The following is an 11,528-nucleotide window of genomic DNA, read 5'->3' as shown; positions in this document are numbered from 1 at the left end:
CGTATATGGGGTCTTAGTGAGATTCCTTGCAGAGACGTGACCTAGATCAGGGATATACGTTATATATAGTCGGTGATATGTGGTGATTCTGTGACACAGCTGGCCGACCATCTGCTTCTACAATCTATGAACGTCATAGAGGATCTGTATATCCTCAAGTGTAATGTTATAGTCCCCGGAGAAGCCTCACGTCAGCAGGGGATTTACTAATGCAGTGTTTCTCCCCCCCCCCCCAACCTGTGGCTCTCCATCTGCTGCAAAACAACAACCAAAGGCTTCAGAGTTTGCTGGGAGTTGTAGTTTTACAACAGACATCCGAATCTCATTGAGGTGACCCCTAGAGAAATCTCCCACACAAGTCGTCTCAGCGGCCAATGGCTACCGTGCTGTGTTAAGAAATAGTTTAATGACAACTTCAGCTCTGCTACATCGGAAGAAATCCTGTTCCTGAGTTCCATCCTGTATTATACTCCAGAGCTGCACTCACTATTCTGCTGGTGGGGTCACTGTGTACATACATTACATTACTGATCCTGAGTTACATCTGGTATTATACTCCAGAGCTGCACTCCCTATTCTGCTGGTGAGGTCACTGTGTACATACATTACTGATCCTGAGTTACATCCTGTATTATACTCCAGAGCTGCACGCACTATTCTGCTGGTGGGGTCACTGTGTACATTACATTACTGATCCTGTACTGATCCTGAGTTACATCCTGTATTATACTCCAGAGCTCCACTCACTAATCTGCTGGTGGGGTCACTGTGTACATACGTTTCATTACTGATCCTGAGTTACATCCTGTATTATACTCCAGAGATGCACTCACTATTCTGCTGGTGGGGTCACTGTGTACATACATTACATTACTTATCCTGTACTGATCCTGAGTTACATCCTGTATTATACTCCAGAGCTGCAGTCACTATTCTGCTGGTGGGGTCACTGTGTACATACATTACATTACTTATCCTGTACTGATCCTGAGTTACATCCTGTATTATACTCCAGAGCTGCACTCACTATTCTGCTGGTGGGGTCACTGTGTACATACATTACATTACTTATCCTGTACTGATCCTGAGTTACATCCTGTATTATACTCCAGAGCTGCACTTACTATTCTGCTGGTGGGGTCACTGTGTACATACATTACACAAAGCTTGTCCTGTATGGAGCAATAATAATGTGACTATTCAGCAGCAACAATGTAGCCACAGTGGAATGACAAGGACGGGGACGGGGGGCAGAAGAGGATATGGGGACATTCCCAGAATACATGAAGCAGAGCCTAGAGATGGACGGCGCTGTATACGCAGATCTCCGATTCCAGAGTCATGAAGCACAGGGACAAGAGATACAGAGAAGGGACGACAAAGAGGACGTCAACCAGGAGATGTGAGTATGGGGTGTCCACGGACTGCAGCTACAGATTAAGCATAGAGTCTAGTGTGAATACAGCCAGGGCCGATTCTAGCATTTCTGCCGCCTGAGGCGAGAACTGACAAGGCGCTCCCCCCCCCCCCCCCCCCTCCCCGGGCGATATGGCCAAAAAATTAAATTACATTTTTTTGTTGTTTTTATTTTAATTTTGAGACAATTCTTGATTTAAATCTCGATTTTCTATTTTTATGTTAAATAAGCAGAGAAAATACACAAAGACACAGATAAAGCAGTACTAGCAGCTGTACTTGAATGAGCTGAGAAATTGCATTTCAGCATTATATCCCTGTTCCCCCACATTCCCCCTACAAGATTATCATGCCCCCGACCCTCCTTACATTCCCAGTAATATAACCATGTGCATAGTGCCCCTCACATTCCCTGTAATATCACCATGCCCCCTGCCCTCCTCACATTCCCTGTAATATCACCATGCCCATAGTGCCCCTCACATTCCCTGTAATATCACCATGCCCATAGTGCCCCTCACATTCCCCCTACAAGATTATCATGCCCCCGACCCTCCTTACATTCCCTGTAATATCACCATGCCCATAGTGCCCCTCACATTCCCCCTACAAGATTATCATGCCCCCGACCCTCCTTACATTCCCTGTAATATAACCATGTGCATAGTGCCCCTCACATTCCCTGTAATATCACCATGCCCCCTGCCCTCCTCACATTCCCTGTAATATCACCATGCCCATAGTGCCCCTCACATTCCCTGTAATATCACCATGCCCCCTGGCCTCCTCACATTCCCTGTAATATCACCATGCCCATAGTGCCCCTCACATTCCCTGTAATACCACCATGTGCATAGTGCCCCTCACATTCCCTGTAATATCACCATGCCCCCTGCCCTCCTCACATTCCCTGTAATATCACCATGCCCCCTGCCCTCCTCACATTCCCTGTAATATCACCATGCCCATAGTGCCCCTCACATTCCCTGTAATATCACCATGCCCATAGTGCCCCTCACATTCCCTGTAATATCACCATGCCCCCTGCCCTCCTCACATTCCCTGTAATATCACCATGCCCATAGTGCCCCTCACATTCCCTGTAATATCACCATGCCCATAGTGCCCCTCACATTCCCTGTAATATCACCATGCCCCCTGCCCTCCTCACATTCCCTGTAATATCACCATGCCCATAGTGCCCCTCGCATTCCCTGTAATATCACCATGCCCCCTGCCCTCCTCACATTCCCTGTAATATCACCATGCCCCCTGCCCTCCTCACATTCCCTGTAATATCACCATGCCCCCTGCCCTCCTCACATTCCCTGTAATATCACCATGCCCCCTGCCCTCCTCACATTCCCTGTAATATCACCATGCCCATAGTGCCCCTCACATTCCCTGTAATATCACCATGCCCATAGTGCCCCTCACATTCCCTGTAATATCACCATGCCCCCTGCCCTCCTCACATTCCCTGTAATATCACCATGCCCATAGTGCCCCTCGCATTCCCTGTAATATCACCATGCCCCCTGCCCTCCTCACATTCCCTGTAATATCACCATGCCCCCTGCCCTCCTCACATTCCCTGTAATATCACCATGCCCCCTGGCCTCCTCACATTCCCTGTAATATCACCATGCCCCCTGCCCTCCTCACATTCCCTGTAATATCACCATGCCCCCTGCCCTCCTCACATTCCCTGTAATATCACCATGCCCCCTGCCCTCCTCACATTCCCTGTAATATCACCATGCCCATAGTGCCCCTCACATTCCCTGTAATATCACCATGCCCATAGTGCCCCTCACATTCCCTGTAATATCACCATGCCCATAGTGCCCCTCACATTCCCTGTAATATCACCATGCCCATAGTGCCCCTCACATTCCCTGTAATATCACCATGCCCCCTGCCCTCCTCACATTCCCTGTAATATCACCATGCCCCCTGCCCTCCTCACATTCCCTGTAATATCACCATGCCCCCTGCCCTCCTCACATTCCCTGTAATATCACCATGCCCCCTGCCCTCCTCACATTCCCTGTACTATCACCATGCCCATAGTGCCCCTCACATTCCCTGTAATATCACCATGTGCATAGTGCCCCTCACATTCCCTGTAATATCACCATGTGCCCATAGTGCCCCTCACATTCCCTGTAATATCACCATGTGCCCATAGTGCCCCTCGCATTCCCTGTAATATCACCATGCCCATAGTGCCCCTCACATTCCCTGTAATATCACCATGCCCATAGTGCCCCTCACATTCCCTGTAATATCACCATTCCCCCTGCCCTCCTCACATTCCCTGTAATATCACCATGCCCATAGTGCCCCTCACATTCCCTGTAATATCACCATGCCCATAGTGCCCCTCACATTCCCTGTAATATCACCATGCCCATAGTGCCCCTCACATTCCCTGTAATATCACCATGCCCATAGTGCCCCTCACATTCCCTGTAATATCACCATGCCCATAGTGCCCCTCACATTCCCTGTAATATCACCATGCCCATAGTGCCCCTCACATTCCCTGTAATATCACCATGCCCATAGTGCCCCTCACATTCCCTGTAATATCACCATGCCCCCTGCCCTCCTCACATTCCCTGTAATATCACCATGCCCCCTGCCCTCCTCACATTCCCTGTAATATCACCATGCCCATAGTGCCCCTCACATTCCCCATACAAGAACTCCAGCACTCCCAGGTCCCCCCATTCAACATGAATAATGCCTCAGCTGAGTCTCCTATCCTGTGACCTGACAACAATCTGCAACTGCTGACCTCTGACCTCAGGAGCCGAGAAGAGCCATAAAACGGGCTGCTCTGTTAACTCTTTCAGTACTGCAGAATGTAGAGTATTACTGTGCATCATTTCCATTCTGCAATACAGAAAGAGTTAACAGCAGAGCAGAACATGACTTTGATGCCTCTTCTCCTGCTCTTGCACTGTGCTGAGATCAGCTCGGAGGTCGGCAGTGCAGAGAAGACATAATATAGCGTCCCCGCTGCTGGTAACTTTTTCTTTTCTACAGTGTGTAAGTGATGCAGAGTATAATAACTCTGCATTATTGAAAGGGTTAACAGCAGGAGACACTATATCTATGCCTTATGTGATGTGAATACCTGTGAATACGAGGCTTCCAGTGCCTCCTCAGCGCTTCTCATGAGGCAACTGACAGGAAACACAGCCGGGCACTGAGCCGTAACTAGTTGTAATGATAAGGACACAGGACGCTGATGCCGCCCCCCTCAAGGGCTGTGTTATCTGCCGCCTGAGGCAAAGACTTCACCTCGCCTCATGGCAGATACGGGCCTGAATACAGTCCTATGCATAGAGGGGTCCGGGGTCACTTCCTCCTCTGCACCCCCTATACCAGGGATGGGGAACCTTCCACCCTCCAGCCTTTGGCTGTCCAGGCATGGTGGGAGTTGTAGTCTGCCCTATAGAGACCCCTTACTACCCAGCCCTGTATTCTGCCATTGATCTGATGCTTTCCAGGTCCGGCCCATCTGAGAAGACGTTGGGACTGTCCTTCCCCCGGGGGGTCGTGGTGGGATCACTACTCCTGGTTTTCGTCCTCTTCGCTCTCACGGTCCTGCTGATGTTTTACTGTAAGGATATAAGTCTTCATTGTATTATCTTCTGTGCTGCGACTGATCCAGATCAACATCCCCATCAACGTCTACACATAGCCAGTGTCTGCTTCAGACAGGATGTACATATTGATGTGGATGTTGGCTTGATGGGGATTCACCGCCCTCATGCTTGGTTTCCTTTAATAGAACTTAATGGTTACTGAACATACACTGTGGTACAGCAGTCATGGTGGTTACAATCTCCATAGAGGCACCACAGCTTATTGGTTACTTTCCTAAAATAGTAGAGGTAATTTATTGTATCACTATTAAAGGGGTAATCGAGTGATCAACGGATGTCAAAAAGTTATATAGATTTGTAATTTACTTCTATTTTAAAACCTCAGGTCTTCCAGTACTTATCAGCTGCTGTATGTCCTGCAGGAAATGGCGTATTCTCTCCAGTCTGACACAGTGCTCTCTGCTGCCACCTCTGTCCATGTCAGGAACTGTCCAGAGCAAGGGAGGGTTTCTATGGGGATTTGCTGCTGCTCTGGGCAGTTCCTGACATGGACAGAGATGGCAGCAGAGAGCACTGTGTCAGACTGGAACGAATACACCACTTCCTGTAGGGCATGCAGCAGCTCATAAATACTGAAAGAATAGATGTAAATGACAAATCTCTGACTCTTTCTGTCACCAGTTGATTTAAAAAAAATTAGCTGGATTTTAAGACTTCTGATTCCTGTAATAATTAACTAATGTCCATCACATTTGGTTTAGCCCTGGGCATGCCCGAACATATGCCCGCTGCCAGCAGGAGTGACGAGTCCTCGGGTTCTTTCTAATACCATCCTGGCTACACGTGCCAGCTGCTGATTATACTGACAAGTACAGGGTTAAAGGGGGATACAACTGCTTCTATGTCGCAAAATTAGAATTTCCTGCTTTTACTTTTCTGAATTAAGGGGGAAAATGATCAAACATGGTGTAAAGTGAAACTGGCTCAGTTGCCCCTAGCAACCAATCAGATTCCACCTTTCATTCCTCACAGACTCTTTGGAAAATGAACGGTGGAATCTGATTGGTTGCTAGGGGCAACTGAGCCAGTTCATGGATCTTTTCTTCTTAAAATGGATTTTAAAGGGGTTGTCTGGGGAGCAGAAGAAGTAAGGGGTCATTCATGTTCTGTACATATGGATGATGTGCTACGGAACGGAGATTGGCGCTCCGAAACGGTTTAAATCTCTGTGTTACTGTACTGACACAGTGCAAAGACTTCAACATTTTAAACAGTAACAATTAGAACACAAAAAAGGAATAATAGGATGTGTAAATCCAACTGACCTACTTGTTGATGGTTTCCATATGGCAGTACATTAAAGGGATTCTCCACCTAAGAGCGAAAAAATTAAATGCTAGCTGCTCCTACTCACCAAGCCCCCCTGAGTATTTTGAGCCGTCTCCTGTCTTTCTAGCTGCTGCCTATCTATATCTATCTATCTAGATATGTATGTCAATGATAGAAAACTACATTTCCCATCATGCATCTCTCTGATTTGTCATTTTGTGTACTCACCTCCTTAGCTTTCTTTCCTGCCCACTGCTGTCATTACTATTGCACAGTAAACACATTACATCACATCACCCCAATATGTATTCTATACTAGCTGATGATGTAGCAGAGCTGATGCACGTATGGTGTAACAGAGGTGACGCACGCATGGTGTAACTATGTGCTGCATAACCGGCATCTGTTTACCTGGAGGTGTAGTGCAGCTTGCTGACTGTGAAGGAAAACATTCTAGTTCTATCCAGACTCTAAGGACATCCAGAACACTTACTATATACAGAGCTGAGGCAAAAAGACAGGTCCATATGCCTGCATTCACTGACAGCAAGCAGAGATAGAACTATAACTTCTCATATTACAGAAACCTAGGCTCAGGGACACATGTAAGTCTATGGAAGCAGCACAGGTGCATGCAGATGACGTCTTCAAGTCAATAGACAGCTTACCCCGCCCCCAGAGAAGAGGTCACATGTGCTGTGACTACAAAGGGAAGGGGGGAAGAGGAAGCTGAGTGTGGTCAGAGCGGACCCAGAGTAAAGGATTTTACACATCCAGAGGGGATAGGAAAGAGAAAAAAAACAGGGACATATTGTTTTTGTTACCCGGATTACCCCTTTAAAGACCAACCTAAATGCTTCCTGACGTTGCTGATAGCGACAGCTTGCACATATCAGTGGGGGGAAGGATATAGCTAAATATATTTGTACGGATTATAGATTTGCAGGTGAGATCCCGTGTGCGCAGTGCGGAGGAGGAGGCGGAGTCTCTACGCACCAACAGCAGCCATTGGCTGGAGGAGTTGGAGATGGCGCAGGATGATAATTTTTGGATGCAGAAGAATCTTTCCTCCTTACAGAGAGAATACAACATCCTGCTTGAAATGGTGTTACCCCACCTGCTATATAACCGGACCCACCACCAGAGGGCGCTGCAGGTGATAGAGCAACAGCGCCAACATGTGAGCAGCAACCTAAGCTGGATCCAGGAACAGTACAGATCCCTGACGAAGAGGAACCTTCTTATCCCCAGAAGCAGCGACCTGCTGAGGAACTGTATGGCCCCCAAACATGACTCAGGTATCATTAACTAGGCATCATACAGCTAGATACTGGCATCATACACCAGGCATCATACAGCTAGATACTGGCATCATACACCAGGCATCATACAGCTAGATACTGGCATCATACACCAGGCATCATACAGCTAGATACTGGCATCATACACCAGGCATCATACAGCTAGATACTGGCATCACACACCAGACATCATACAGCTAGATACTGGCATCATACACCAGGCATCATACAGCTAGATACTGGCATCACACACCAGGCATCATACAGCTAGATACTGGCATCATACACCAGGCATCATACAGCTAGATACTGGCATCACACACCAGGCATCATACAGCTAGATACTGGCATCATACACCAGGCATCATACAGCTAGATACTGGCATCATACACCAGGCATCATACAGCTAGATACTGGCATCACACACCAGATATCATACAGCTAGATACTGGCATCACACACCAGGCATCACATAGCTAGATACTGGCATTACACACCAGGCATCATTCAGCTAGATACTAGCATGACACACCAGGCATCATATAGCTAGATACTGGCATCATACACCAGGCATCATATAGCTAAATACTGGCATTATATACCAGGCATCATACACCAGGCATCATATAGCTAGATGCTGCCATCATACAGCTAGATACTGGCTTCACACACCAGGCATCATATAGCTAGATACTGGCATCACACACCAGGCATCATACAGCTAGATACTGGCATCATATACCAGGCATCATACAGCTAGATACTGGCATCACACACCAGGCATCATACAGCTAGATACTGGCATCACACACCAGGCATCATACAGCTAGATACTGGCATCACACACCAGGCATCATATAGCTAGATACTAGCATCATACACCAGGCATCATACAGCAAGATACTGGCATCACACACCAGGCATCATACAGTTAGATACTGGCATCACACACCAGACATCATACAGCTAGATACTGGCATCACACACCAGGCATCATATAGCTATATACTAGCATCATACACCAGGCATCATACAGCTAGATACTGGCATCATATACCAGGCATCATATAGATACATACTGGCATAATACACCAGGCATCATACAGCTAGATACTGACATCATATACCAGACATCATATAGATAGATATTGGCATCATACACCAGGCATCATACAGCTAGATACTTACATGCAGTTTTCCATCTGATCCTTATTACAACTACAATACACCGGTACATACTGGACAGATGAGGGGTACTCCTGTGATTTTTCTCTGTCAAATGAACTGGTGTCAGTAAGTTATATAGATTTTTATTTAACTCTATTTAAAAATCTCCAGTCTTCCAGTACTTACCAGCCGCTGTATGTTCTGCAGGAGGTGGTGTATTCTTTTCAGTCTGGAGAGCAGGACAGGTTTTCTATGGGGATTTGCTGCTGCTCTGGGCAGTTCCTGACATGGACAGAGGTGGCAGCAGAGAGAACTGTGTCAGACTGGAGAGAATACACCACTTCCTGCAGGACATACAGCAGCTGATAATTACTGAAAGGCTGGATATTTTTTAAATAGAAGTAAAATACAAATATGTACGAGTTTCAGACACCAGTTCATTTGAAAGAAAAAAGTACCCCCTTAAGTCCTTCTTTCAGGTCTTATTTTTTCCTATATTTTCTTTATTTGCAGCCATGTTGTGCCCCATTTGCCCCCCGGGGTGGAAGCTCTTTGAGACGTCCTGCTACCTGATGTCAGAAGAGGCTCGGAGCTGGGGGGAGAGTGTGCCCTGGTGCAGGGTGCGGGGCGGGTACCTGGCGGTGATCAATGATATGGAGGAACAGGTACAATACACAATATACCCTGATAACTGAGCCAGAAACAGCGCCCCCATAGGAGTGGCAGTCACATAACCCCAGAACAGTGCCAATAGTATAACTGAATATATGGCACAACCACAACAGCGCCCCCATAAGAGCAGATGCCATAACGGCACCATATAAGTACCAGCATCAACATAAGGGTGCCAGACACTATGGCCATATCATGGTACCAGGAGCAGTGCCCCCATAACAGTGACAGACACATGGATGTTACCTGCCCTGAGTCTCATCCCATAGGGCAGGGGGAGGGAACCTTGGCTCTCCTGCTGGTGCAAAACTACAACTCCCATCATGCCTGGACAGCCAAAGCTACAGCTTCCCTACCCCCGCTATAGCAGTTTCGTACTTGTGTGATCACCTATAGGAGCATTATGGAACTTTTCCTTATGTCACAATTTCACCTACAACCAAATCTCTCGCCCAGAATTTCCTGGAAGGTTTAGTGAAAGACACCACCTGGATCGGCCTCTCGGATCATCAAAGAGAAGGGAACTGGCGCTGGATGGATGGGACACCATATGATTCTACAACATGGTGAGTTACATCCTGGATTATGCTCCACAGCTGCACTCACTATTCTGCTGCTGAGGTCACTCTGTACATACATTACATTACTGATCCTGAGTTACATCCTGTATTATACCCCAGAGCTGCACTCACTTTTCTGCTGGTGGGGTCACTGTGTACATACATTACATTACTTATCCTTTACTGATCCTGAGTTACATCCGGTATTATACTCCAGAGCTGCACTCACTATTCTGCTGGTGAGGTCACTGTGTACATACATTACATTACTGATCCTGTACTGATCCTGAGTTACATCCTGTATTATACTCCAGAGCTGCACTCACTATTCTGCTGGTGAGGTCACTCTGTACATACATTACATTACTGATCCTGAGTTACATCCTGTATTATACTCCAGAGCTGCACTCACTATTCTGCTGGTGGGGTCACTGTGTACATACATTACATTACTTATCCTGTACTGATCCTGTATTATACTCCAGAGCTGCACTCACTATTCTGCTGGTGGATTTCCGTTTTTTTTTTTCCAGTTACTGTGTTCTGCTAGTAATACCATTAGTCTGCATCACCACCTAGAGGCAGGAACACGTCATTACATGGAGGTGACACCTTGACCATCCCAATTTTGTAATAGGAATGATACAGTATAGATGTTGGTGCTGTATTTGAGTCCATAGCTTTTGATCTCTTCTTCCTCCTGTGTCTCTGCAGGTTCTGGCACACAGATCAGCCCAATAATGATGGAGATGAGGATTGTGTAACATTGTCTCCTGTCTCTAAATGGAATGATGACAAGTGCAGCGAGAAATACAAAAGTGTCTGTGAGCGTCGGGCGGATCGGCTTACCGTGATGGGGGGTGCTGTCAGTAACTGACCCCAACCCCGCCGCCATACCAGACTGCGGCACGGAGAGGGAGGTGACCCATACCAGACTGCGGCACGGAGAGGGAGGTGACCCATACCAGACTGCGGCACGGAGAGGGAGGTGACCCATACCAGAAGGAATTACCTTTAACTATACAAAATGTCTGCTAATAAAGAATATCTACAGATCCTACAATAAAATGTCTGTGCTTGTAATGTGGATTTTAAGGAAACTGTCAGCATGGAGACAACGTCACTCCTGTCAGCTCAGCCGACATCTTAGAGATTCTGAGAAGTATTATATATGTCAGCTGCATTTCTGGTAAGACACGACCCATGTAGGGGCCCAAGGATTAGTATTTGTATCACAAGTGGTGCATGGCCGTCTCCAGTACACCCCTAAAGTAACACAGACCCCAAAAGTAACAGACCCAGACACTACACAAACATAAGACAAAGATAAGACCCCTGTAACAAATACAGACCACAGCCCCCAAAACAATAGAGACACAGCCCCCAAAACAATACAGACCGCCGACCACAGCCCCCAAAATAATACAGACCACAGCCCCCAAAACAATACAGACCACAGCCC

General features: G+C 47.0%; 1 protein-coding gene across 1 annotated transcript; it reads left to right on the top strand.

Moving 5' to 3' along the window:
* The first annotated feature begins 1,269 nt into the window (after positions 1-1,269).
* Positions 1,270-11,144, top strand: LOC138798404 (C-type lectin domain family 4 member M-like). The gene is made up of 5 exons (XM_069978846.1): positions 1,270-1,402; positions 7,304-7,663; positions 9,348-9,499; positions 9,963-10,072; positions 10,781-11,144. The coding sequence occupies exons 1-5, from the start codon at positions 1,342-1,344 to the stop codon at positions 10,941-10,943; spliced, it is 846 nt and encodes a 281-aa protein (XP_069834947.1). The 5' UTR covers positions 1,270-1,341; the 3' UTR covers positions 10,944-11,144.
* Positions 11,145-11,528: the final 384 nt, after the last annotated feature.

Source organism: Dendropsophus ebraccatus, chromosome 8, assembly GCF_027789765.1.
Source record: "Dendropsophus ebraccatus isolate aDenEbr1 chromosome 8, aDenEbr1.pat, whole genome shotgun sequence".
Lineage (NCBI taxonomy): Eukaryota > Metazoa > Chordata > Amphibia > Anura > Hylidae > Dendropsophus > Dendropsophus ebraccatus.
Note: the sequence above shows the minus strand (reverse complement) of the source record. Positions and strands in the feature narration are given on the sequence as shown.